Below are 27,913 nucleotides of genomic sequence, written 5' to 3'. Positions count from 1 at the left end.
GAAAAACCAAAAAACCAAAAACCAAAAAACATAAACAAGATCGCGGCTCTACAAGCCGCTGAAGCTACTTCGGCCACTTCCAAGATGGCGGCCCCCTCACGCCGTCCTCAGGGCAGGCCCCGGGAAATCTCGCGTTAGGCGAGGCTAACGCGCCAGTTCTCGCGCGAGAGCACGTCAGGCCAGCTAGGCGTTGTGCGGTCCGCAGCTGGCGCGGAAGCTGCAGGTGAGACGGAGTCGGTGAGAGGGTCTGCGGAGGTGGCAGGCCCGCAGGCGGACGGTCGGGCTAGCTGGCATAGGCGGACCCGGGGTCGGTTGCCGGAGCGAGGCTGCAGGAAGTGCGCCCAGGGAGTTTCATCTCCAGGGGAACTTGCAGGGAAACTGAGGCTCGGGGTGGCGCTCCGGGTTCTGGGGTGCGCTGAGGCCGCCGGTTCCCTCTGCAGTCGCGGAAGATGTCGGACAGCGAGGACAGCAACTTCTCCGAGGAGGAGGACAGCGAGCGCAGCAGCGAGGCGGAGGAGGCCGAGGTCAGCGACGGCATTCGGGGGACGTTGCGCCTGGGGACGGGGACTCGGGACGGCTGGGTTTCCCAGGTTGTCCGGAGAGGGCAAGTCAGTGCAGCAGAGGGGCAGGGTGTGGAAGGTGGGGGTGCGCCAGGCCCACTGAGGCTCAGCTGGTGTGTTCGGACGCCATTGGCTTTCACATCCATGTGTCCGATTTGCTTCATTTTGCTCATTATTTCTGTGTGCGGTGCTAGGATTGAATCCAGGGCTTTAGTCGTGCTAGATCGATACACTGTCGTCGAGTTACAGCTTCAGCTGTTGGTATATTTTTTGTGTTTTTGTTTTTAGGTATGCCCAGGTCTCCCAGAAGTGTGTTTGTGTGCCAGGCACAATTCTTTGTCCTGGGGCTCCTGCTAACAGATTTTAAAATGAAAATAAACAACCATAAGCGAACACGTATTTGCTAATGTGAATAAATGTAGCCAATAAATAGAAGATACACAGGTTCAGCATCCCTAATCTGAAAAATCAAAGATCTGAAATGTTCTAAAATCTGAAACTTTTTGAGCCCCTATATTGATGCCACAAATGGAAATTTCCACACCCGACTTAATGTAACAGGTCAAAGTCAAAAACACTGGATCACTAAAAATATTGTATTAAATTTCTGTGCAAGGCACATAGGAAATGTGTGAATTCAAGTCATGATGTTGCTGGGGATAGAATGCAGGGCTTGGTACACACTAAGTAGGAGTTCTACCACTGTGTTTCGATTCCCGTAAATTTAGAATTGCGTGCGTGTGTGTAGGGAGTTCTTGGGCTGGGCCCTAAATTAATTTCTTAAGTGAGTTGTCAGTGGTTTCAAACATTTCACCGTCTACATAAAACCTATGAGGAAGGAACCTCACTGGGGACCTTGGTGTCACTACCTGGTGTCATCATCAGGCCTCAGCCGCCAGACAGTAACCTGAAGCTGCAGGTCACCGTCCCCTTTAGTGGGAAGTAGAACGAACTGATGGCATAGAAGCGGTCTGTATAGCATCTTTGCTCAGAAGCGGCCATCTCCTCCTGTTAGAGGACTGGGGGTCCTGGCCTCAGACATGCCAGCAAGTGCTCTCCTACTAAGCAGTACTTCCATCCCACCTGCTCTGTGCACACTTGGGTTTTCTCCAGTCCTGGCATATATCAGTTGCCATTTAGCATTGTGCTTACCTCATGGGAGAGCTTACAAAAGGGAAGATGTCGTGGATCTGTGTCCTGGAGGGCATCAGACTTAGGATTATAGGTTTCCGTTGATGCACCCACTTACTTACATGGTCTGCTTATCCTCTAGGTATTTAGTTGTCAGTCTGTGTGCTTTTGGGGCTGGTCCTCTCCTCCCAGGCAAGCATCAGGGTACCATGGTAATGTAGGTCAGGTGCGTGTGGGGTGTGTGACAGGACTAGCTTTTGTTCCAAGTCATCAGTGACTCATGGCTTCAGGTCACTGTTGGCACTTGGTAGCCTGGTGGTAATGAGACCAGGGTTCCTTCCTTGCAGAGGTTTTTTCACTGGGCACCTCCTCAGACTCATGAGTCCCTGCTGACTAGCTGTTGACACCAAGGAGGTTTGAGGCCTGCCCCAGTTGTTGAAGACTGGGGCCAGATGTTGTCCTGTGTTCTGTAGATAGTTAGGTTGTCAGGCAAACAGTATGCTGCTTGCTGTGAAGGAAATCAGCTGGCTTCCCAATCTCATCCTCTTCATTCATTCAGCAGGGACTCCGAGTGTGGCATTGGGGCTCACAACCTCCCTTCCTGAGCTAAGTCGGTAGGCAGAGATTTTTTTTTTTTTTTTTTTTTTTTGTTTTTTGGTTTTGTTTTGTTTTGTTTTGTTTTTCAAGACAGGGTTTCTCTGTAGCTTTGCGCTTTTCCTTGATCTCACTTTGTACACCAGGCTGGCCTCGAACTCACAGAGGTCCATCTGCCTCTGCCTCCTGAGTGCTGGGATTAAAGGCGTGCGCCACCACCGCCTGGCAGCAGAGATTGTTTTATAGATACACAGTCCTGCAGGGGTGTTGACGGCAGTGTGAGAGTATGGTAGAAGAACTATAGCAGCGCAGTGCTGCCCACCAGGCTCCTGAGTTCTTTGGGGTCTTCTCTGGGTCTTTCACTGTACGCATTGCTTACAATCTCAGATTGTTTACAAACAAACAAACCCATAACACAAATCAAAGACTGTAGTCCAGTCCCCAGGGAATCCAGCTGTATGTAGGAGCCCTTGCCTTCTCTGGAACCCAGCCAGGGACACAGTGGCAAGATGGCTTGAAATTGGCCTAGAAAGCTTGGCTTTTTAAAATGTGAGATGTAAGCCAGGCCGTGATGGCACATGCCTTTAATCCCAGCACTCTCGGGCAGAATCTGAAAATCTCTGTGAGTTTGAGGCCAGCCTGGTCTACAAAACGAGTTCCATGATAGCCAGAGCTGTTACACAGAGAAACCCTGTCTTGAAAAACAAAACAACCGGGCGGTGGTGGCGCACGCCTGTAATCCCAGCACTCGGGAGGCAGAGCCAGGCGGATCTCTGTGAGTTCGAGGCCAGCCTGGGCTACCAGGAAAGGCACAAAGCTACACAGAGAAACCCTGTCTCAAAAAACAAAAAAACAAAAAACAAAAAAAAAAAGGGGAGGAAGGAAAAGAAAAACAAAACAAAACAAAACAAAAACCCAAACAAATGAACTGTGGGACCTTGGACTAGTGACATGGCTCAGTGGATAAGGGCTCTTGCTGCCAAGTCCAAGGACCTGTGCTTGAGTCCTAGAATCCACATGGTGAAACAGAACTGACTCCTGAAGGTTGCCCCACACATGAGCCCACACACACAGAATATATGTGTAAAGAAAAATTGCAGTGTGAGATATTGTCACCTAGTCAGTATTAATATTAAGGAAATCCATTTTTTTCTTCTCCGTGTTACTTTATTTATTTATTTATTTATTTATTTATTTATTTATTTATTTGGTTTTTTGAGACAGGGTTTCTCTGTAGCTTTGGAGGCTGTCCTGGACTAGCTCTGTAGACCAGGCTGGCCTCGAACTCACAGAGATCCACCTTCCTCTACCTTCCGAATGCTGGGATTACAGGCGTGCGCCACCACCACCCCGGCTCCGTGTTTTTATTTTTAAGACAGGATCTTACCTGTATCTCTGCCTGGCCTGGAACTGGCTATGTAGGCCAGGCCAACTGGCTATGAATTCAGAGAGACCCTCCTGAGTGCTGAGACTATATAGGTGGCCACCACCACACCTGGGTCGGTGATTTTATTTTTTATTTTTTTAGATTTACTTATTTTTATTTTTTATTGTTTTTTAAATTTTATTTATTTATTATGTATATAACATGTATGACTGAAGCCTAGAAGAGGGCACCAGATCTCATTACAGATGGTTGTGAGCCACCATGTGGCTGCTGGGAATTGAACTCAGGACCTCTGGAAGAGCAGTCGGTGCTCTTAACCTCTGAGCATCTCTCCAGCCCTATTTTTATTTTTTATGTATGAGTATTTTTGCCTGCCTGTATTTTTGTGCACTACCCATGTGCTGATAGATCCAAGAAGGCATTGGATTACTGGCATAGGACAGCACCAACAGGGACAAGCCCTTCTTGGGAACATGCATGCCACCGGTGATGGTGGAGGTCTGGGAGGGAGGAAACAGCAGAGAAAGCCAAGCCACATCCCTTAAGCAGATATTCTTAAGCCATCTGTTGCTTGCTCTGGGTTGGGCAGTGCTGGGGACCCAATGCCGCCTGAGCCTTTAGCGGCTCTGCTCAGAGCTGTGGTGGAGGAGCCTGCTTCACGTAGGGGAAAAGGGAGCAGGCTGGCTGCAACAAGAATGGTTTTGTTTGTTTTTTCTTCTTTGGTGCTGGTAACCTAACCCAGGCCTGTGAATCCTAGACAAGGGCTCCACTGCTGAGCCACATCCCCAGCCCAAGAGTAACCTTTTTCTTGCAGTGTTGGCAGTATCCCAGCCCTGGCATAGAATGGTGGCCTCAGACTCAGAGATGGGCCTGCCTCTGCCTCTCAAGTACTGGAATAAAAGGCATGTGCCACTATGCCTGGCTAGAGTAAGTTTTTTAGAATACAGTACTTTATTAATTCTTGGGGAATTTTATGCAGTGTATTTTGATATTTACCCCTCCATTCCTTGCTCCTTCCAATCCACCCTCCACCTTCTCATCACCTCCCACTTCCTCTCTCTCTCTCTCTCTCTCTCTGGTTACTTGCCTAGTCCAGGTTTGTGCTGGCTATATATACTCCTTGGGTTTGAACCATCTACCAAGGACCACTCTCTAGAACAGCTCTTTGTGAAGAGGACTGGTGTGGTGGATGTCATTGCTGAGAGGGCAGAGTGTGTTTCAGAGGCTGGGGTTGCTGTCAGTGATAGAGCACGTGCTTAGCATTGCCACAGCCCTGGGCTCCAGCCAGGCAACCCCAGATCCAAACAGAAACCTCCCAAATACCCACATTGTACAAAGTGGTGCAGAACAGAAGAAACCTAGAGGTATTGTTTGAGAGGAAGGCCCTGGAAAGAAAGCTTGCCAGTGGGCAGGGTGTGTACTTCCTTCCAATCCTGCCACGAGTCATGGCAGGGGAAGGAATTATCAGACTCAGGCAAATATGTATGCTTTTTAAGCCTTTGGTCACATTTATTAGTGGGCAAAATAATAATAACAACTAAATAAAATTATAAAATTTATAATTCAACGTGCAATTAAAATGGAATGGAGCAATGTTGATTTTTTTTCTTTCTTTTTTTTTTTTTTTAAGATTCCCCCTCTGGGCGCCCCCCCCCCAACCCATTCTGTAGACCAGGCTGGCCTTGAACTCAGAGGTTCACTTGCCTCTGCCTGCCTCTCTGACTCCCTAGCGCTGGGATTAAAGTGCCACCACATCCCCCTTACATAAAAATTTTTTTCTTAGTGTGTATGTGTGTTTTTGTGAATCTCTGCTGCTGTGTGTTGGGAGTGAGCCCTCAAGAACAGAAGAGGGCTCTGATCCCCTAGCAGCAGAGTTACAGGCAGTTGTGAGCTGCCCAAAAAGTGTGTTGGGAATTGAACCTTGGAACTTTGGAAAAGCAGCATATGTCTGTAACTGCTGAGCCATGGCTTCAGTCCCGAGCAAGGTCAAATGTACATATTGATTCAGATATGATACGTATTAGTTACTTTTCTATTTAACAATGTTTATTTTTTGTCAGTTTTACATGTATATACATTGTATCTTTTTTACCCCTTTTCTTGAAACAGTGTTGCATTTTGTAGCCTTGACTGGCCTAGAACTCAGCTGCTCCTCTGCTTCCCCAGTGTTAGGCTTTAAGGCATGCTCTGCCACACCTGGCCATAATAGATCTTGATTATATCCACTCCCAACCCCCTGTCCCTCCATTGTTCTCCTAACTCTGTGTTTGTTCTTTTTTTAAAATCCACTGAATCCAGTTAGTGCTGCCTTCATGAGCATAAATAAATATTGCTCTTCCAGAGGTCCTGAGTTCAATTCCCAGCAACCACATGGTGGCTCACAACCATCTCTAATGAGGTATGCCGCCCTCTACTGGCCTGCAGGCACACATGCAGGCAGAACATTGTATACATAATAATAAATAAATAAATCTTTAAAAAAAACCCACATCCTTGTCCTAGCCAAAAAAAAAAAAAAAAAGAAAGAAAGAAAGAAAAAAAAAAGAAACATCCCCCAGCCAGCTCCTCAGCTTCCCCGATTCATGCTAGAATAATTGACTGGTTTCCACACTGCTGTGATCATGTTCATGAATGTGGTAGTCACATCCTATCCAAAGGACAGCATTTCTGGGCCCTCCTGTCCGTCCTCTGGCAGCTTCAGGGTCAGGGTCAGTTGCTGCTTTCCCAACACTTAGGATGGTTCAGGACCAGGTGACTAGAGACTAGAGGTGCTTTTGGGTAGACTGATATGATCTAGGCTGTATTGATGCTGTAGGGCATGTGTTATTTCCCTTGCAATTTTGCAGCTCTGCATTGGATTGGAACCTGGAGTGTCCTACTGGTGCTTTGGTGTTATGACCATCTTTCTTTGAGATTGTGGAGCCTGGGTGTTGCAGGGGAAGGCTCAACCCATAGACTGCAGAAGTATCTTGCAGAGTCTCACTATGTAGTCTTTGCTGGCCTGGAATTTACTGTGTAGACCAGGCTGGCTTTGAACTCACAGAGATCCACTTGCCTCTGCCCCCTTAGAGAAAGGATTAAATGCATGTACCACCATGCCCAGAGTTGGTGTGTGTGTGTGTGTGTGTGTGTGTGTGTGTGTATGTGTGTGTATGCATGTATATATTTTAATTTACTTGTTGTCTCTTAAGCTATTTAGAAATAATTAAGTGAATTTTAAGAAAAGACTGGAGAGATGGCTCAGTGGTTAAGAGCACTTGTTCACCCAGAGGACCTGGGTTTGGTTCTCAGCATCCAGGTCAGGTGACTCACAGCTGCCTGTAACTCTGGCTTCAGTGGTTCTTACACCCTCTGAGGGCACCTGCATATATCTGGCATTTACTCACATAGGCGTGAACACACACACACACACACACACACACACACACACTAGTAAGCAGATTTAAATTAAAAACAGAAATATAAGAGGTTGGGGATTTAGCTCATTGGTAGAGCACTTGCCTAGCAAGTGCAAGGCCCTGGGTTCTGTCCTCAGCTCTGAACAAAACAAACAAACAAAAAACAAATATAAAAAAAATATTGGATAAATAGGTTGTAACAATGTGGAAATGGAGGAAGCCTTGAGGTAGTGAGTTAAAGGTTGATGCTTGAGTAGCAGAATTTGTGTGGATCTGTTTGTGACTGGTACAGAACAGTGTTGTGTTGTGGGATATTTGTACACTGTGAAGATGTATTTGCTGATTGGTATAATAAAAAGCTGAATGGCCAATAGCTAGGCAGGAGGTATAGGTGGGATTCCCAGGGAGAGAAAGGAAGAAGAGTTGAATCTAGATGCAAGAGAGACTCAGAACGAGGGGCTGGAGAGATGGCTCAGCGGTTAAGAGCACTGACTGCTCTTCCAGAGGTCCTGAGTTCAATTCCCAGCATCGTAATGAGATCTGATGCCCTCTTCTGGCCTGCAGGGATATGTGCAGACAGAACACTGTATACAATCAATTAAAAAAAAAAATCTAAAAAAAAAAAAAAAAAAGAGAGAGACTCAGAATGAGTTGGACATATAGAATAAAAAAGAAGCCAGGCTTTGGTGGTGCACGCCTTTAATCCCAGCACTCAAGAGGCAGAGGCAGGCGGATCTCTGTGAGTTCGAGGCCAGCCTGGGCTACAGAGTGAGTTCCAGGACAGCCAGGGCTACACAGAGAAACTGTCTAGAAAAACCAAGGGGAGAGGGAAAGAATGAGAAAGAAAGGTTAATATAAATGGGTTCGTTTTAGTTATAAGAGCTAGTGGGACAACCCTAACCTAAGGCCGAGCTTTCATAATTAATAAGTCTCCATGTGGTTATTTGGTAGCTGGTGGCCCAAAGAAAAATCCATCTACAGAATAGGGATTAGAAACCTGGGGGTCTCCTGAGGAGGTCAAGCCAAGGATCCAGTACTGGAGGGCAGCATGGTGGCCTAGATTTGGGATGTATTGATAGGGAGGGATCAGAGCAGTGGCATTCACAGGCAGAAAGGGTGAGGATCTGGTGTCTTCAGGGGAGCTGGACTATGGAACTATAGCTATGGGAGCAGCATTGTGGACCCATTGGGACACAGAGACTGTTGGCCTGGCGTACTCAGAGGATATCTAGGGAGGCAACCCAGAGGCTGCTGCATGTGGGCGGTGGGCTCTGTTTCTGGGAACAGTGGAGAAGTAGAGGCATATGGGGGCATTGGCAGCAGATGGAGGAGCTGATGTAATGAAAGGTAAATGGCCTAGTGAGAGAGGTGTGTGATGAGAGGGAATGATGGTCCTAGACAGAGCTTTAGGTCCATTTAAAGCTGCTTTGAAGAGATGAGTGGGAGCCAGCTGTGGGGGTTTACCCCTATAATCCACTACTTGGGAAACAGAGACAGAAGGACAGCCACAAGTTCAAGACCAGCCTAGGCTACACAGTGAGTTCCAAGGCAGTCTGCATTACTAAATGACTCTCTCTCTTTCTCTCTCTCTCTCTCTCTCTCTCTCTCTCACACACACACACACACACACACACACACACACACACACACACATGTGATTGGAGCCTCAGGAGAAATAACATGTTGAAGGAGTGCAAGGGAAGCCCCGGAGACATCCATTGGTGGGTGTTAAGCAGATCCAGGAGTCAGGAGCAGACTTGAGGAAACAGAGATGAGGGCTGAGGACCAAGTCACAAGGAACTGGCATTTAATGGCCCTCAGTGCGAGGAATCTAGTGAAGGGATTGGTTCCCAGGGGTTGGTTGGGTGCCTGGGTCATGGCTGTACTGTCACTTGAGTTAGAACAGTAACCAGAGGCCTGGTAAGATTGGGACTGTGAGGGCAGTTTGGATGTGTGTGTGTGACATCAGGGTTTCTGGACTTGGGGATAGTAGAACTCTGGTGCCCCAACTCTGCTTGACCCCTACAGGCAGAGGATGAACGACGGAGTGCAGCAGGCAGTGAAAAGGAAGAGGAGCCTGAGGAGGAGGAGGAGGAGGAGGAGGAAGAATATGATGAGGAGGAAGAGGAAGAAGATGATGACCGGCCCCCGAAGAAACCACGCCATGGGGGATTCATTTTGGATGAGGCTGGTATGTCATAGGGCCTGGAAGGAAGCCTCCAGTTTTGTGTATGTGTACGTGCGTATGAGGTGGTGGGGTTGACTTTTCAAAGAATTGCCCTCTCTGAGCCATATCCCCAGAGCCTCACTGGTGGACTGACCCTAGGCAAGTGCTGTACCCACTGAGCCATACTTGCAGCCCTCTTTTTTACTTTTTATTCTGAACGCCTTGAACTGACGGTGTAGCCTCAGTCGGCCTTGAACTTGCAGTTCCGCTGAACTTCTCGTGTAGTTGGGAAGAACGGCCCGTGCCGTGGACCCTGACTGAGAATGCTCGGGGTCACAGGTGTGTGCTGCCGTGCTGGTTCTGGCTGCAACTTTTTAGAAGGGGTATGTCGCGTTGGGGTAGGGGGGGTCCGTGTGACACCTCCGTTTGTGGTACGGCCTTGGTAAAGAATGTCCTACCTTTCCGAGCCTTTGTCCAGGTCTGGGTTTCTGGGCATGTTTCGCTCTTTTGGAGCTGTTGTCCTGAGGTCACCTTTCACCCCTGCTGACTGCCTGGCTTTCCCATTTCAGATGTAGATGATGAGTATGAAGATGAGGACCAGTGGGAAGATGGAGCTGAAGACATCCTGGAGAAAGGTGTGTGTGGGGCCTGTCTGCAAGGTCATGTTGGGTGTGGGTTGTGCCTGGGAGGGAGTCTTCTAAGCCCTTCCCCACACCCCATACCTGCAACCACCCCAACCCTCACTCTTCACCTTGCTTCTTTCTGTCCTTCTTCTGCCAGAGAGACGGCTCCCCCAACCCTTTTCCTTTTAGGCCCATGAGTGGGGGCGGGGACTGTTGTGTGGGTGGCGTTGTGGGGAGAGTATTCTGGGTATCCCATTGTGGGGTGTAGGGTGGGTGGGCTCGGCCCCACAATACCCCCCACTTGCTGGGCCAGTGCCCCTTTCCCTGTTATTTTCCGTTCTGTGCACCTCATACATTTCGGCTTCTCCCCACCCACCTGGTGCCTGGCCTTTACTTTTGGTTTTTGACCTTCCTGTGTCCCTCCCTCCGCCCCACCCCATTGGTTGATTTCGCTGCTATAATTTGGCTCATACTTTGTCTACCCTGCACACCACCACCACCACCACCACCACCACCACTACCACCACCACCACCTCCACCACCACCACCACCTTCTCCTCTTCCTCCAAGTAGAAGAGATTGAAGGTAAGAACTGGGCAGGTGTGGTCTGTGGCTCTCCTCCCATATCCTGTGTGGCCCTGGGGCTGTGACTTATATGGGGTGCAGGGATAGGCAGTCTTGGGCGTCTGACCTAGGAAGACTATGCATTTCTGTGTCCGTAGGCCTAGATGTAGTGCAGGCAGGGGTGTGAGGTAGGGGAGCTCAGGGTAGGCTTAGGTGGCGACTGTGAGATGAAGAACTGATGGATGCCCCCCAAGAACTGGACAGAGGATGGCGGGGGGGGGGGGGGGGCATCCTCAGCCAGGTGTCTTCCTGCCCCAGGGCCAGGTCTGGCCCCTGAGCTCCCCAAGCCCATTTCCAGCCTGACTCTCCCCATGCCTCTTGTTTCCAGCCTCCAATATTGATAATGTTGTCCTGGATGAAGACCGCTCTGGGGCTCGCCGTCTGCAGAATCTCTGGAGGTAAGCAAATGAGGAGACCTGGTTGGGACTCAGCTTCCTGGGACAGATGTGGGGCAGGTCAGCCTGCCCTCTAGTCCTCCACTTTCCTTCATAACTGCTTTCCCCTCGTATCCCAGGGACCAGAGAGAAGAAGAACTGGGCGAGTATTATATGAAGAAATACGCTAAATCATCTGTGGGAGAGACGTAAGTGCCTGGTGGGCGCAGGTGGTCCTAGGTGAAAAGCAAGTGTGGTCTGGTGGGGCCTCCCTCCTTCCCACTGCTGTTCTCTCTCTAGGGTGTATGGAGGGTCTGATGAGCTCTCAGATGACATCACCCAGCAGCAGCTGCTCCCGGGAGTCAAGTAAGAGAGTGGGAGAAGGGTAGAAGACCAAAGGTGGGAACCCCATATGGGCTGTAGACATACAGAAGGGTGGGGGAAGCGAGAACTCTGTGTGCAGTCGTTAAAAGCTGGGCCCTGGGCTGGAGGGGCAGATGGTGTGGATCATGTCTTGCTGAGGAGAGGAGACAGTTTTGGTAACCTTGTCTTCCTTATCCTGTGCTATATAGGGACCCCAACCTGTGGACTGTCAAGTGTAAGGTGCGTGTTCTGGCCTTGGGCTGCTTTATGGAGGCTCATACATCTTCTCTGGATCTTCTTGCACAGCTAGTCTCCTGGTCCTGTAGCTGCCTGTCTATGCTTCTTTTCCTGTCTCTCTCTGTCCCACTTTTTGCCCCCTTCCCCCTCTTCTGCTCTCATCTCCCTCGTGTCTTTTTCTTGCGGTCCATCTCTCCTACTTCACCTTCCTGCCCTCCACCTGCCCCCGCCTCTCCTTTTTCCTGTCAGTTTTCTTGTGTCCTGCTCTCTTGCTCTTCGGGTCTCCAAATCCACCTCTCTTTCCAGATTGGGGAGGAACGAGCCACAGCGATTTCCTTGATGCGCAAATTCATCGCTTACCAGTTCACAGACACGGTAAGTCAGGGAGAGGGTAGATTGTGGTTGACCCCAGGTGCAGAGACACTTCTAGGCACTGGGTGCCCTTGGGCAAGCAGAGCTGTGCAGTGAGTGAACAGATGAACTAGAACAAGAGAATAAGACCACTGCCTGGATTTAGGGGTGCTCTGCCTTCCTGGGACTTTGTTTTTGTTGGTGGTGTTTGTTTTTAGCTGGAGAAACAGCTGTGGGTAATAGGAACTGAACTCTTGCCCTTTCGGTTGTGAACATTAGCTTTTAGTGGCTCAGCCATCTCTCCAGCCCTTGTTTTGTTTTGGAGTGTATGTATATGCATGTGCAGTATTGTGTGATGTTTGTAGTTATGCCCACCTGTGCATTCATGGAGAAGCCAGAGAGACTATCCCATACTTTCATATTGGTCACTGCTTTATTCTTTGATTTTTTTTTTTTTTTTTTTTTTTTGCTAGGTTGGCTGGCAAGCCCCAGAGATCTTTCCGTCTCATTCCATATCTCCCCACTACCTGTTTTTTGTTTGTTTGTTTGTTTTTTATTTTTTATTTTTTATTATTTATTTATTTATTTATTTATTGGTGATTTGAGACAGGGTTTCTCTGTAGCTTTGGAGCCTGTTCTGGACTAGTTCTATAGACCAGGCTGGTCTCGAACTCACAGAGATCCACCTGCCTCTGCCTCCTGAGAGCTGGGATTACAGGCATGCCACCACCGCCCGGCTGGTTTTTTACATGTATGCTAGGGATCCAAATTCAGGCCCTCATGCTTGTGAAGCAAATGCTCTTACTGAGTGAACCATCTCCTCTGTGCGTGTCTGTCTGTCTCTCCGTGTGTGTCTATGTGTAAATTGAAACTTTTTTTTGCCAGGGCTAGAGAGCTGGCTCAGTGGTTAGTGATGCATATTGTTTGTTCAGAGGACTGGAGTTTGATAGTCCCCACATCAGGCACTCACAATTATACAGCTGCCTGTAACTCAGCTCCAGGAATTCTGACACTTCTCAGACCTCCTTAGACACGTGTACAGAAAAATTTACACATAAATAATCGTACTTTCTGTTTTGTTTTTAGTTTGGTTTTTTTTCCCCAAGATTTATTTATTCATATATTTTATATATATAGCTGCTTTGTCTGCATGTACATCTGCACACCAGAAAGAGGGCATTGGATCTCTTGAGACTACAGTTACAGATGGTGGTGAGCCACCATGTGGATGCTGGGAATTGAACTCGGGACCTCTGGAAGAGCAGCCAGTACTTTTTTTTTTTTTATTAAATATTTTTATTTTATAATTAATTTAATTTTACATATCAGCCACAGATTTCTCTGAACTCCCTTTTCCCACCCGAGCAGCCAGTACTCTTAACCTCTGAGCCATCTCTCCAGCCTGGTTTGGTTTTTTCGAGACAGGGTTTCCCTGTGTAGTCCTGGCTGTCCTAGAACTCACTCTGTAGACCAGGCTGGCCTCGAACACATGGAGATCCACCTGCCTCTGTCTCCCAAGTGCTGGGACTACAAGGCATGCACCACCACCAAAACCACTACCACATGGCCAAAATTTTTATTTATTTACGTATTTTTTTAGGTATGAGTGCTCTGTATGTTTGCCTGCAGGCCAGAAGAGGGCACCAGATCTCATTACGATGGTTGTGAGCCACCATGTGGGTGCTGGACCTCTGGAAGGGCAGCCAGCTCTCTTAACCTCAGAGCCATCTCTCCAGCCCTGTACTTATTTTGTTGTTTTTCAAGACAGGGTTTCTCTGTGTGTCCCTGGCTGTCCTGGAACTCACTCTGTAGACCAGGCTGGCCTCGAGCTCAGAAATTTGCTTGCCTCTGGGAGCCGCCCCCCCCCCCCCCCCAGCACTGGGATTAAAGGCCGCCACACCTGGGTATATAGAAGATTTTTTTTTTTGTATTGAAATACAGTCTGAGCTACAAGAATGTAGCCGCGAGGAGGAGGGGGCTGGCCCTCCTAAGGCAGCAGCCTCTCTAATGTCACAGGATCAAGACTACAAATATCCCAATGTCTGTGTACCCCACGCCCCACCTGTCATGGATTGCAGGACAGCAGCAGGAGGACCCACCCACAACCCCCACAGAGGGCCTGGCTCTCGGCACCTGCCTGCCTTGGCCATACTTCATGCTTTCCTCAGTTCCAAACAGGAGGGCCCTGACATTTCCCCCACCCCCAGAGACACGCTCAGCCAGTGTGACAGGTGGGGTCCTCAGGATGTCTGAGAAGGACCGGCCAGCCCCTTCAGTCTCTTCCTTGGGTTAAACACACACACAACCTTTTAGTCAGGGGTGGTAGACATACCTGAGTTACTAGCACCTGTCAGACAACAGCAAGAGGGTTAGGAGTTCAAGGCCAGCTGAACTCCATGAGAAACGCACAAACCAAAGGCCTGGAGATGTGACTTGGCTGGGAGAGAACTTGCCTAGTGTGCCTGAAGTTCTGGACTTGGTCTTCAGCACTCCCTAAAACCTGACATAGTGATGCACATCTGTAATCTCAGCATTTGGGAGGTGGAGGCAGGAGGAACAGGGATTGGAGGCCAGCTTCCATTGTTCTGTGACCACCCCAGTATCTGCCATTTGGTGATAATGCTTCCGCAGACTCAGCTCTGGAGGAGCCCGAGAGTAGCAGTCGTGACTGTTAGCTAGCTGTGTTCCTCATTCCCTCTCCCACCTTTGTCTCCAGCCCCTGCAGATTAAGTCAGTGGTTGCCCCAGAGCATGTGAAGGGCTACATCTACGTGGAGGCCTACAAGCAAACCCATGTGAAGCAGGCCATTGAGGGTGTGGGCAACCTGCGGCTTGGCTACTGGAACCAGCAGATGGTGCCTATCAAGGAGATGACTGATGTGCTCAAGGTGGTGAAGGAGGTGGCCAACTTGAAGCCAAAGTCCTGGGTTCGTCTCAAGCGTGGCATCTACAAAGACGACATTGCTCAGGTGGGAGTCGATGGAACAGCTGAGTGGGCCAGGCTGCTGTACACTTCCTCTTTTCTTCCTTTTCCCTTTCCAAGAGCCAAGAACAGAGCTTCCCTCAGGGTGGGGCGGCAAGGTGAGGCTTTAGCTCTGAGCACACAGGAGGTGGATGGCTGTTGCTAGGACATTCAAAGGCAAGTGGAGTAAAGACTGAGGAAAGGGAGTGAGGGATGAGCCACATGGGCTGTGTGAGGAAGAAGGTAGGCACATGAGGTAGATGCCTGAGACAAGGCTGGAGAGATGGCTCATTGGTTTGTGCTTCTAGTGGGTCTGGGTTTGATTCCCAGTACCACATGGTGGTTCACAACCTTCTGTAACTCCAATCCTCTGGGATCTAATGCTCACTGGCTTCTGAGGGAACCAGGTACAACATGATACAGGTAGACAGGCAGACTCCCCCGCCACACACACACAGGATAAATAAAATCAAGATGTCTAGAGCAGATAGTGAGAGATACAGAGCTGAGTTTGGAGGTGATAGGCCTCATGGTTTATTGTAGCTCCTTTTGTTTTGTTAGACAGGGTCTTACTATATAGTCCTGACTGGCCTGGAACTTACATATAGATCAGGCTGGCCTCAAACTCACAGAGATCTGCCTGCCTCTGCCTCTGGAGTGCTGAGATTAAAGGCTTGTAAGTTTTTTGCGTCACTGTGGAGAGATGGGTAGGTTCTATGAAATGTAGTCCAATTTGTAAATTTTCTTATATGATGGCAAGTGAACCTAGGGCCTCACACATTTTTGGCAAATGTTCTTCAACTGAGCCATACCCCAAGCTCCACTGGTAGGTTTTAGGCAAATGCTCTACTACTTCCCCTAGCTGGGAAGATTGGGATCTTAACTTTCATAGCTGTGGGGATCTGTGAGTGCATAAGAATGAAGGAACTAAGAAGGACTGCCAGGACTTCTGAACTGATAGTTGCCTGCTTTGCTTGCATGAGGCTGTGGGTTTGATCCCCTGCATTTGGATGGGTAGGTGGAATGGGAAAGAAAGGGCTGGGAATGGAGCTCAGTTGGTGAAGTACTTGCCTAGCATGTAGGAGGCTCTGGCTTTAGTCTTCAGCCCTGCATAAAACCAGGCATGGTAGTTCACGCCTATAATCCCAGGATTCAGATGGTAGAGGAGGAGAGTCAAAAGTCCAGGGTTATCCTCGATCCTCGGATGATCCATCAAGTTTGAAGCCATCCCAGGCTATGTGGGACCCTGTCTTTAAAAGATAAGAAAATTGCAGGGCGGCAGAGCCAGGCAGATCTCTGAGTTTGAGGTTGGCCTGGTCTACAGAGCGAGATCCAGGATAGGCACCAAAACTACACAGAGAAACCCTGTCTTGAAAAACAAACAATCAAAAAACAAAAACAAAAACAAACCTCAAAAAACAGAGAAAATTACTCTAGGCTGTGGCTTAAGCAGAATAGAGTGGGAGGTTATGGGAAAGGGGGCAGTTTGGAGAAAACAGCCATTATTAGGCTGTGGTCTTATGTTTGTGGGACCTTTGAGACATCCAAGTGTGGAAGACAGGTAGATGGTATATGTTCATTTCCACTGCTAAGAAGTGTTGGTCAGGACAGAGAGGCTTCTGGGAGTTGTGAGCAAACAGGTCTCTACCATGCCCTTCTCTGGCCACTTTAGTACCTTCCCTTCAGGTTGCTAGGGTCATTGAAGTCCAGATGAGCCCTGCTGACCTGCTGTTTTCTTCCAGGTGGACTACGTTGAGCCCAGCCAGAACACAATCTCCCTCAAGATGATCCCACGCATCGACTATGACCGCATCAAAGCCCGCATGAGCTTGGTATTTGAAGCTGTGGTGCCTGCTAGGGACACTGTATCCTTGCTGGTAGCCAGCCCTCCTCCCTCACTTCTCCCACATGTGGCCTTTGTTCTCCACAGAAAGACTGGTTTGCCAAAAAGAAGTTCAAGCGGCCTCCACAGAGGCTCTTTGATGCTGAGAAGATCAGGTGAGCATGCCTAGGGACCAGGCTGTTGGTGTGTGGCACAGTGTGCTTTGGTGTCCTCTCTAGGGTCGCCCCCCAGGTGTGTGAGCTCCTAGCTGGGCAGTCAGCCTCAGTTAGGCACCTTCTTTCTTCGGACCACAGTGTCCTCTGCTGCAGATTCCCCCCTTTCTTTTCTCCCTTTTCTTCCTTTGGTCCTGAGGATTGAGTGGTGGGCTCTATGCATGCTAAGTAAGCATTCTGTCACCAAGCCACATCTCAGTCTGTTGCATGTTGCTAGTAGTGATGCACTACCCCAGTCTCCCAGAGTTATAGTTACTGACTTTGTGTGTGTGTTTAAGACTGGCTGGGGTTCCTGATAATGGGCAAAAGAGAGGGGACAGGGGTTTCTCTAGTCTTCTGGAACCCGCCGTGTGTAAGGCCCTTAGGCAGATTTTTGGTTTGGTTCTAGGGTGGAACTTAGGGCTTTGGGCACATTTTCCACATGCTCCATCACTAGGCCATGCTTCAGCAGAGGGCAGAGGGGCCTCCCTCAGTGCCCATCAGAGCACACTGCTCCCCTTGCCAGACTCACCATGTGGCAAAGATGGCTGAAGGAACAGCCACTTAAACGTTTTCCTATAGTTAGTGGCCACCATCTTTCTGTACTGGTGGCCTAAGCTAAGTTGCTTGAACCCTGTATGCAGGGTGAAGGACCCTGACAAGTCTGGGCTGGAGTTAAGGTACAGGATTGACTCCTGTCCTCCTGCATTGGGATCATGATCAGCCTTGCTCTCAGCTGTCCTGAGTCCACCTTCCCTCTGCTAGAGAATGAGGCCCTGCTTCTGATGTCCCAGGGCTTGGGGGCGCCTGCACAGCTGAGAACATGCAGGGACTCTTGCTCCTGCCCTTCAAGAATAATGTTGATTCGCCCATGTTTCTCAGAGCCTGCTGTGTGCCCAGCACTCACTGTCCAGCAAGAATAGGGACAGCAGCAGGTACTAAAGGCGGCTCCAGTGATCACTAAGGCAGGGAGTCCCTTCATGTAGCTGGCCTTTGGGGTGTGAAGTCACTTAAGCCACCAAAGTCGTGTGTGGGAGGGTCTTGAGCCCCCTTTCCATTCAGGAAAAGGATCACACACCCCTTACCATCTCTGTCCTCCCCAAAATCTCAGGTCCTTAGGGGGTGATGTTGCCTCCGATGGTGACTTCCTCATTTTCGAGGGTAACCGCTACAGCCGGAAGGGCTTCCTATTCAAGAGCTTCGCCATGTCTGCTGTGGTAAGGCCCAGTGGGCAGTGCTCATGGGGTGGTGTAACGTTTTTTTCCCCTTGGAGCCGTGGTCTCCAGTGGTTTGTCCTGGGCAGTGATTCTCAAGGTAACACTGACCCCTGTCCCACTCCTCCCTTCACCCTGGGTCTCAGATTACAGAGGGTGTGAAGCCTACCCTGTCAGAGCTGGAAAAGTTTGAAGATCAGCCTGAGGGCATTGACCTGGAGGTGGTGACTGAAGGCACAGGTATTTATTTGGTCTTGGCTTCACACCTGGCTGTGGAGGAGGGTGGCTCTGGAGATGGCTGCCCAGTCAGCCCTGCACTGTTCCCTCAGGGAAGGAGCGGGAACACAATTTCCAGCCTGGGGACAATGTGGAGGTGTGCGAGGGTGAGCTCATCAACTTGCAGGGCAAGGTTCTCAGCGTGGACGGCAACAAGATCACCATCATGCCCAAGCACGAGGACCTCAAGGTGACACCACAGGGCTGGCTTGTCTGGTCCAGGCAGGTCCTGTCCTCAAGTTGGACACGTCTGGACCTTTTTGTGTCTCCTTGTGTTGGTGGTGTGCTGGGAGTATTCAGGCCTATTTTCTGTGACTGGGGAATTATGTAGGTGTCCGGTGGTTTCTCAGGCCTGATTTTGCCTGTCTGTGGGAGACTTTGTGGGTACATGCTGTGGCTTGCGCTGACCTACTTATGAGGAAGGACAACCTGATAGTGATGTATACCTCTGTGTGTAGCTTTTTAGAGGAGAGGAAGAATGCACCCACGGGATGCCCTCCCTCTTTCTTTTTTGGTGCCTGTGTGTGGCACTCAGAACCCAGGGTTTTGCACATGCCAGATAAATGCCCTATCTCTTAGCCTCACCCCCAGCCCCTCACTGGTGGCTTCTCCCACTGAGTTATATTCTCTTTGTGCCCCCTCCCCCATTATTTATTTATTTATTTTTGGTTTTTCAAGACAGGGTTTCACTGTGTAAAGCCCTAGCTATTCTGGAACTCACTCTGTAGACCAGGCTGGCCTTGAACTCAGAGATCCTCCTGCCTCTGCCTGGGATTACAGTTGAGCACCACCACTGCCTGGCACTCTTTCGTTTTTTTGGTTTTTTACATTTATTTTATGTGTGCATATACTACAGCACATATATGGAGGTCAAAGTCTGTTCCCTTGGCTTAAGGTTCCTTACCTCTGAATCATCTTGCTGATCCCCTTTGCATGTCTCTGTCTCTCTTTCCAAGACAGGGTTTCCCTGTGTAGCTTTGCGCCTTTCCTGGAACTCACTCTGTGGCCTCAAATTCACAGAGATCCACCACCGCCTGGTCTCGGTCGGTGTCTATCTGTCTGTCTCTCTCTCTGTGTGTGTCTCTCTCTCTCTCTCTCTCTCTCTCTCTCTCTCTCTCTCTCTCGTTTGTTTGCTTGTTTTTGGAAAAGGACTCATTATGTAGCTCTGGCTGGACTGGAGCTTACTATATACACCAGGCTGGCCTTCAATTCACAGAAATCTATCTGCTTTCTGCTTCCCAAGTTCTGAGATTAAAGGCATTTGCCACCATGCCCAGCCTCTTTTTACTTAAAATATTGTATTTAATCACTGTGTACACACACACACACACACACACACACACACACACACACACACACATATGGGGAAGAAGGGCAGGGACAGAGCTCTGGCTGTCAGTCTTGGCAAAAAGCTCTCTTACCCAAGCTGGGCCATCTCACTAGTTCTGTTTTTACTCTGAGTCAGAAACTTACTGACTTATCCAAGCCTGCCTCATCCTCTCTAGAAGCTAACTGGCTTGTAGTCACTAGGTCCCCTTCATTGGCTCTTTCCTGATGTGTTGTTGAAGGACTGACTTCCAGTCTGTCATGGCATAATGACATAGTCTGTCTGTCTTTGTTGTTTCTGAGGAATGGCATGTCTGGGTCTCATTGGGTTTAGGGTTGACTATGGAGTAACCTGAGGTCAGTGCCTGCTTTCAGTCACAGAGGTGTTTGCATATGTGTGTGCACATGTATGACGAGTTGTTGGTGCCAGCATACAGTGTTTTGGGTTTAGGGAATGGCATCAAAATATTGGTCCAAGAGAGTTCCATGTATCTGATGACAAGCTGCCTGTGGGTTCAGGCATGTACATGTGGTACATGGGCTGGCCCTCTCCATGGTAGAGGGTTGTCCAGCTCAAAGCCCTGCCTGGGGCAGGTGTCTCCACAGGAGCCATGCAAGTGTCTCAGGTGGCCTCCGGTGATGGGTGGGTGACAGGGAGCTGCAGTGGGTCTGCAGAGTCTCTGCCAAGACTGAGGTGATGCTAAAGGTGAGTAGGGCAGGTGATGATGGTTTCTGATGTCTTTTTTGGTTGTTTTTGGAGCAGAGGATCAAACCCAGGGCCTTGCGCTTGCTAGGCAAGTGCTCTACCACTGAGCCAAATCCCCAGCCCCGATGATGATGATGATGGTTTCTTTTACGTACTTATTGTCCCTGTGGCCACATCTCCTAGGACATGCTTGAGTTCCCAGCCCAGGAACTTCGGAAGTACTTCAAGATGGGGGACCATGTAAAAGTGATTGCTGGCCGATTCGAGGGTGACACAGGTCTCATTGTGCGGGTGGAGGAGAACTTTGTTATCCTTTTCTCGGACCTCACCATGCATGAGGTAAGTGCCTGGAAGAGGGGACCCTAGTAGGTAATTCCCTGGGCCTGCCTCACGGCTTCCTCTGTCTCCACAGTTGAAGGTGCTTCCCCGGGACCTGCAGCTCTGCTCAGAGACAGCCTCAGGTGTAGATGTTGGGGGCCAGCATGAGTGGGGTGAGCTGGTGCAGCTGGATCCCCGCACCGTGGGTGTCATTGTGCGGCTAGAGCGAGAGACCTTCCAGGTGTGTCTTTACGCTCACTCCTGTCCCGAGAGCCCCTCATCCTTGTAGGTGGTAGAGTATGGTGACCAAGCTTACAGATTGTGCTGGTTTGTAGACTTGGTAAGGCTCCTGAAGCCTGTCTGTGTAATGCTGGCAAGTGGCCTGTCGTTTTTCCTGTCTATCTCAAGTTTCACACCTAGTTAGGTGGAGATCTACCTCATTGGTTGAGAACTGAATAGATGTTTCAGTATTTGGTGCTTTTTCCAAGATGTCATGCTATAGTTACCACAGCTCTGCCCCCCCCCCCCCCCCCCCCCATGTCTGCATTAGCATAGCACCTAGCACCCTGAGTCCGTGTCAGCTCTATTTCTTCTGTCCTGTGTGACCCTGGCCTCATGACTTACCCTCTTGGGGCCACTGTAAGGTAGGAATTGTGATTGTACTCCTCTCAGAGGGAAGTGTGTGAATAGTTTAGCAGGGTGGATAATCAGCGGACTCCTCCTCCCATGCCCCTGATGCTCAGTCAGGAATGTAGTCTCCTCCCAAAGTGCCTTTTGTTTCTCCTGTGTGGCTGCCTCCACGCATGTTTGCTACTATGTCCAGGTGCAGGAATCACAGAGCTCCATGCATGCTAAGCCAGGACTCTGAACTGAGCTACACCACAACCCTCCAAAGGATCTTTTGGAATGATCTAGAATGTTTGTGGTTAACCTAGGGCCTGGTGGTTGGTGCTCTGACTTTGCTCCACAGTCTTGCAGTCAGGATGCCGTGTAGGGCTCAGGATCTCAGGATTGTCTCCCCTGAGGAAGGGACAGCTCATCTCACATCACCTCATCCTCTTTCATTCTGTGTCCTTTTCCCCCCAAAGGTTCTGAACATGCATGGGAAGGTGGTGACTGTCAGGCACCAGGCGGTGACTCAGAAAAAGGACAACCGCTTTGCTGTGGCCCTGGACTCAGATCAGAACAACATCCATGTGAAGGACATTGTCAAGGTCATTGACGGCCCTCACTCAGTAAGTGTCAGCACTGCTCTCTTGCTGAGTCTAAAAGAGTTGCGGTGGGGTCTTCCCTGCCCAGCATGTGACCCCCATTCTGCCCAGGGCCGAGAGGGCGAGATCCGCCATCTGTATCGCAGCTTTGCCTTCCTGCACTGCAAGAAGCTGGTGGAGAACGGCGGAATGTTTGTCTGCAAGGCACGGCACCTGGTGCTGGCTGGGGGCTCAAAGGTGAGAACATCGGGCCCCCGAGAGGCAAGACCAGGCGGGGGACTAAGCGCAGGCCTCACTGCCAAGTCCTCGGGAAGCTAAAAAAGGTTTCTTTGGGATTTTGAGCTGCTCTCCTCCTGTCATTTGTCACTTTTGTGGGTTGCATGCTGGGTACTAGACACCCTGGGATACCTGCAAAGGAGATAAAGTCTCCACCCTCCTGGAGCTGATTCATCAGGATACAGGGGAAAGTGAGGTGGCGGTAGGCTTCACTGTCGTGGCTTCCTTTCCTGTGTGCCCCTCTTCCCAGAAGTGGTTGAGATAGAGGAGAGGACGTGTGTGCTACAGCAGAGATCAGGGTGAAGGAATCCAGAACCGCCATTGCCCAGGCTCTGAGACAGGACTGGAGGGAAGTTGTGCAGGGCCAGATTCGGGGAAGGGAGTCTGCAGCAAGCTGTTGTAGCACACAGCTGTAGTGCCAGCACTTGGGAAGTGAGGCAGAGGCAGCTCAGCTTAAGACCATTCTTAGCTACATAGCAAGCGCAAGGCCAACTCGAGCCATGTAAGACCTTGTCTCAAAAATAAGGAAATCGGGGCCAACAGGTGACCCCAGTGCCTGCAGATACGGTGATTTTTACCCGACTAGTGTTTTTATGTCACTAGGGACTTAAATTTCTGACTCATTTTGGTTAAAGTGCTTATCTTGGTGAGGGGAGACCCAGGCCTCTTGATGGAGAGGCCTACAGAGGCAGAGAGGTGGCACTTCCTCACCTAGGAGATGGGGACTTTGTCCCTGGAAAAAGGATGGGTGGTTGCTGCAAGCAGAATCTAGGCTAGTCATTGTGGGGAGTGGACTGGAGGCCTTTCACCTCTGTATCCTGCCTGGCTGTTCACTCTTCATCCCTCTCCCAGCCCCGGGATGTGACCAATTTAACTGTTGGTGGCTTCACTCCTATGAGTCCCCGGATCAGCAGCCCCATGCACCCTAGTGCTGAAGGTGAGATGGGGTCAGAGTTCAGAGGTCGGAATGGGGGAGCCTTGAGTGGTCAGCTTGAGAGCCTTGTGACCCAGAGTGGGGTCAAGGAAGGCCTCAGGGTTAGGGAGTGGGTGGAGGGGGCCCCTAGCTGAAGCTGATAGAGAGAGGTTTGAGGGTGTCCTGGCTGTGGGCACAGTGTAAAGAGAGAGGCGTCATTTCCTGTGGCCTCACAACACCCTTCCACCTACAGGCCAGCATGGTGGTTTTGGTAGCCCAGGTGGTGGCATGAGCAGGGGTCGAGGACGAAGAGATAATGAACTCATAGGCCAGACTGTGCGAATCTCTCAGGGACCCTACAAAGGTGAGCCATGGGGTGCGGGGAGGCAGGGGCTGTGATGGAGAGTCCTACCCACCTGACTGCCTAACTCCTTATAGGCTACATTGGTGTGGTGAAGGATGCCACGGAATCCACAGCCCGAGTAGAACTGCACTCTACCTGCCAGACAATCTCTGTAGACCGCCAGCGGCTCACCACGGTGTACGTTTGGGTTTAGGAAAGACCAGTGTGGGGTTGATGGCTGGGCCTAGGGAGGACCAGCATGGGCATACTAGGAATCCCACCCACCCCACTGTTGTATGTCCACAGTGACTCCCAGCGTCCAGGTGGCATGGCCTCCACCTATGGACGGACACCCATGTATGGCTCTCAGACACCCATGTACGGCTCTGGCTCCCGAACACCCATGTATGGCTCCCAGACACCTTTGCAGGATGGTAAGTATGTCCACAATACTAGGGATGAAGCAGAGGGCTCAGCAAATAGGATAGAATGAAGAGCATGCTTCTTTACTTTATCCAGGTAGCCGCACTCCACATTATGGCTCGCAGACGCCTCTGCATGACGGGAGCCGCACTCCTGCTCAGAGTGGGGCCTGGGACCCCAACAACCCAAACACACCTTCCAGGTGAGGGCCATTTTTAGGATGGGCTGTGTTGGCTAGGGTGTGAGTGATTGTGTTTGAATATTGTGGTGACTGCTCCAGGCTGGGAGTACAGTGTCCTGTCCGCGTCACATGCAGCCTAACATACAGTTACTCTGTGCTTGGAGACATTGCCAGGTTTGGTCTTGAGCAGGCAGCCTTGTCCCTCTGCACCATCGACTCTGCTGTGGCATGGCCTTAGTGTCAAGAAGCCTTGTCTGGGCTGAGGACCCAGTGTGTAGTGCTATTCTACAAGCATTGTCCGATCTGTTACCGCCCGTCATTCTCAACAGACTTCTGTCCCACCAGGGCTGAGGAGGAATACGAGTATGCCTTTGACGACGAGCCCACCCCATCCCCACAGGCATATGGGGGAACCCCGAATCCCCAAACACCTGGCTACCCAGACCCATCATCCCCCCAGGTCAATCCACAGTACAACCCGCAGACACCAGGGACGCCAGCCATGTGAGTCCACCAGGGCTGAGCCTGAAAAGCCCTGCACACAGCTGCCCACCGCCCTACCTCCTGACCCTTTCTGTTGGTACTAACACCCCTTTCTTCTGTCTACAGGTACAACACAGACCAGTTCTCCCCCTACGCTGCCCCCTCTCCACAGGGGTCCTACCAGCCCAGTCCCAGCCCCCAGAGCTACCACCAAGTGGCGCCAAGCCCAGCAGGCTATCAGAATACCCATTCCCCGGCCAGCTACCACCCCACCCCTTCACCCATGGCCTACCAGGTATACCATGTCACAGAGGTCTGGACAGAGGGGGCCTCCTCAGTTGGGATGGCCAGGCCCAGTGATTGTTCCAGACACTCATTCCTCTCTTCCTTCAGGCCAGTCCCAGCCCCAGCCCTGTTGGCTACAGTCCGATGACCCCTGGAGCTCCTTCTCCTGGAGGCTATAACCCACATACACCAGGCTCAGGCATTGAGCAGAACTCCAGTGACTGGGTAACCACTGATATCCAGGTGAAGGTGCGAGATACCTATCTGGACACACAAGTAGTGGGGCAGACAGGCGTCATCCGCAGTGTCACAGTAAGTAGTGTCCTGGGGGTTGGGCAGGGCCCCCAACTCTGTAGTTACTTATTTTTGTCTGTGGTGCTATGGATGAAACCCTAGGCCTCATATATGCTAGGCTAGTGCTCTACCACTGAGCTATATCCCCAACTTACTAATTTATAGTTTTAGTTATAACTTTCCAACTATGATGTCTGGTATGCTGTGGTGGATAGACAGATATTGAAGGCTGGAGTATCTGTGACTCCAGGGGATGGGTAGTTCTGCCTCATGTGCTCACAGCTCAGGCCTGGGCACCTGGCACACCTGAGCGTGGTGACTTTGGAAAGATGAACTCAGTAGTGTGCCGAGTGGCCCCTGGGCCAGGCATTGACACCCCCAGGCTCAGGCCCCCAGAGGCTCACTGAGTTCTCACCCTTTGTACACGCCACCCCTGTCTTCCTGGTCTTGTCTGGCTAGTCCTTCAGCCTTCAGAAAACAGCTGTTGTCTCAGCCTGAGTCTTAGGGGGTCTTAGGAGCTCTTCATTTTGTTATCCACCTGTTGCCTAAAGTTGAGTGTCAACCTTAGCTTGGTCTGGATTTGGGGCTGGGGGTGCTCGGTGCATCTGTTTAACTTTCTGGAGGAAAGCACCTTTATTCTTTTCTTCAGGAGCCAAACTTTCCATAGGAAGGCTTTGCACCTTGTTAACCCTCCAGTAGATGTTCTAATAGGATTGATTAAACACCAGGGACCTATCAGCCCCAAAGCCTGTCCTCACAGACCTCACCTTGAGTTGGGGTAGAGAGATGTGTCCCCAGAGTGGGCAGGATTGGCTTGAGAAGCCTAGAAGGCATAGGGAGCAGGGTGAACTGAAGAGGCACTGTACTCAACTTTGGGGAATCAGGGAGGACTTTCTGGAGGAGACATTGAAGCTGAGACCTGAAGCTAGGCTTGGTGGCGCACACCTTTAATCCCAGCACTCAGGAGGCAGAGGTAGGTGGATCTCTGAGTTTGAGGCCAGCCTGGTCTACTACAGAGTGAGTTCCAGAATATCCAGGGCTACACAGAGAAAACCAGTCTACAAACAAACAAAGAAACAACAAAAAACCAAAAGGTAAGCCAAGCAAAACATGTGCATAGGCTGCAGGGAAGCCGGACTAGAAATGCTCAGGTGGGCTGGGTGGTGGCGGCACACACCTGTAGTTCCAGGCAGACCTCTGAGTTCAAGGCCAGAGGAACCCTGTTTCAAAACAACAACAACAAAGGAATACCCTGGGAAGGGAAGGGAAGGGAAGAAGGGAAGCAGTGAGGCTGGAAGAGTGGCTGGGCTAGATCACAGATGGGCGGGAAGCCATTTCTGTCCAGAGGTCACCGAGGAGCTGTGTGGGCTCATCAGCAGAGTGGTAAGAATGGACCTATGATGTAGACTTGGTTCTCCATGCTGCAGTATCATGGGTGGATTGGAATGGTGACACTGGTGTCAGGAAGGTCAGGGTGCTCTGGGGCAGGGAAGTGGGGGAGGGAGGAGGAAGGCAGGTGGCTGAGTGACAGGGTTCAGAGTAGGAGGGTGTTGACCATGACCAGGTGAGCTTGGTTAGAGGCAGGGCTGATTCTGAGACCAGGGTTCAGAGGAACAGCAGGTGGAGAGATGAGGCAAGCTTGGGACATGAAGAGTCAAATGTGTGAGAAGTTATCTTTTTCTATTTGTTTCTCAAGACAGGCTTTCTCTGTGCAGCCCTGGCTGTCCTGGAACTCCCTCTGTAGGCCAGGCTGGCCTCGAGTTCATAGAGATCTGCCTACCTCTGTCTTCTGAATGCAGAGATTAAAGGCGTTTGCCACCAGTTTTAAGTTTTCTCTCTTTTGGTCTAATTTTGTCTTTGTTTTGTTTTGTTTTGTTTTTTGAAACAAGGTCTCACTATGTATCCTTCGGTGGCGCACACCTTTAATCCCAGCACTTGGGAGGCAGAGGCAGGCGGGGGATCTCTCAGTTTGAGGCCAGCCTGGCTACAAACAAAACAAACCAAGATAGATAGACCAGGCTGGCCAGGAATTCAGAGAGATCCTCATCTCTGAGTACTAGGATTAAAGTATGTGCCACAATGCCTGGCTCTCTTTTGACCTGATTTAGCTGCATTTTAGTGGGTCCTTTAGTCGCCTTAACTGCTCACCCTGATAGCCTGTGGTGCTTGGAGGGTGGGCTCCAGATTGCATTGGGAACAGGACAGGCTGAGCAGGCTATCCCTCTGCAGGGAGGCATGTGCTCCGTGTACCTGAAAGACAGTGAGAAGGTGGTCAGCATTTCCAGTGAGCACCTGGAGCCCATCACCCCCACCAAGAACAACAAGGTAGGATGGGGCCTTGAGGACGGCAAAGGGGGCGTGGCAGCTGTTGGTGGGCCTGACACTTACTGTTGCCTCCAGGTGAAAGTGATTCTGGGTGAGGACCGAGAGGCCACCGGGGTCCTCTTGAGTATTGATGGTGAGGATGGCATCATCCGAATGGACCTAGAAGACCAGCAGATTAAGATCCTGAACCTCCGCTTCCTAGGGAAGCTCCTGGAGGCCTGAAGCCTGAGTGTGCTGTGCAAACACGGAGCAAGCAGCCCTGCTTGGCCCAGCATGGAGCCCCGAGTCTGGAGGATTTCCTTTTCCTCCTTTCCTGAGACTCTAGACATCAGAGTAGACTCGGACAAGTTTTCACCTTCTTTCTGCTGCCCCAGCTTGTGTTTAGGTCTTTCAATAAAGAGAAGCTGTTTGAAAAGTGTGTGTGTGTGTGTGTGTGTGTGTGTGTGTGTGTGTGTGTGTTGGTGGGAAGGGTTGTCTTGTTATTAAATTGGGGCAAATAACTGGATTCTAAGTCTGTTTTCCCATCAAGAAAATA

At 50.3% G+C, this 27,913-nt stretch overlaps 1 protein-coding gene across 3 annotated transcripts; it reads left to right on the top strand.

Annotated features, from left to right (window-relative positions):
• The first annotated feature begins 143 nt into the window (after positions 1–143).
• On the top strand, positions 144–27,796 carry Supt5h (SPT5 homolog, DSIF elongation factor subunit). 3 transcript variants are annotated; one of them, XM_036187063.1, is made up of 30 exons: positions 144–223; positions 441–524; positions 9,099–9,261; positions 9,807–9,872; positions 10,434–10,445; positions 10,813–10,882; positions 10,999–11,067; positions 11,159–11,224; positions 11,431–11,461; positions 11,765–11,833; positions 14,526–14,777; positions 16,513–16,602; positions 16,701–16,768; positions 17,916–18,021; positions 18,165–18,258; positions 18,348–18,484; positions 20,510–20,665; positions 20,739–20,885; positions 21,733–21,879; positions 21,967–22,092; positions 22,984–23,068; positions 23,298–23,408; positions 23,483–23,585; positions 23,694–23,821; positions 23,907–24,012; positions 24,337–24,495; positions 24,601–24,769; positions 24,868–25,071; positions 27,283–27,378; positions 27,454–27,796. In XM_036187063.1, exons 2-30 carry the CDS (start codon positions 450–452, stop codon positions 27,598–27,600), a joined length of 3,252 nt encoding a protein of 1,083 aa, XP_036042956.1. In that variant the 5' UTR covers positions 144–223; positions 441–449; the 3' UTR covers positions 27,601–27,796. The 3 variants fall into 3 exon arrangements, with proteins under 3 accessions (XP_036042956.1, XP_036042946.1, XP_036042966.1); XM_036187053.1 differs by having other exon boundaries at positions 164–524; XM_036187073.1 differs by lacking the exon at positions 10,434–10,445 and having other exon boundaries at positions 164–524.
• Positions 27,797–27,913: the final 117 nt, after the last annotated feature.

Source organism: Onychomys torridus, chromosome 1 (assembly GCF_903995425.1).
Source record: "Onychomys torridus chromosome 1, mOncTor1.1, whole genome shotgun sequence".
Taxonomy (NCBI): domain Eukaryota; kingdom Metazoa; phylum Chordata; class Mammalia; order Rodentia; family Cricetidae; genus Onychomys; species Onychomys torridus.
This window is presented reverse-complemented; position numbering and strand designations above follow the sequence as displayed.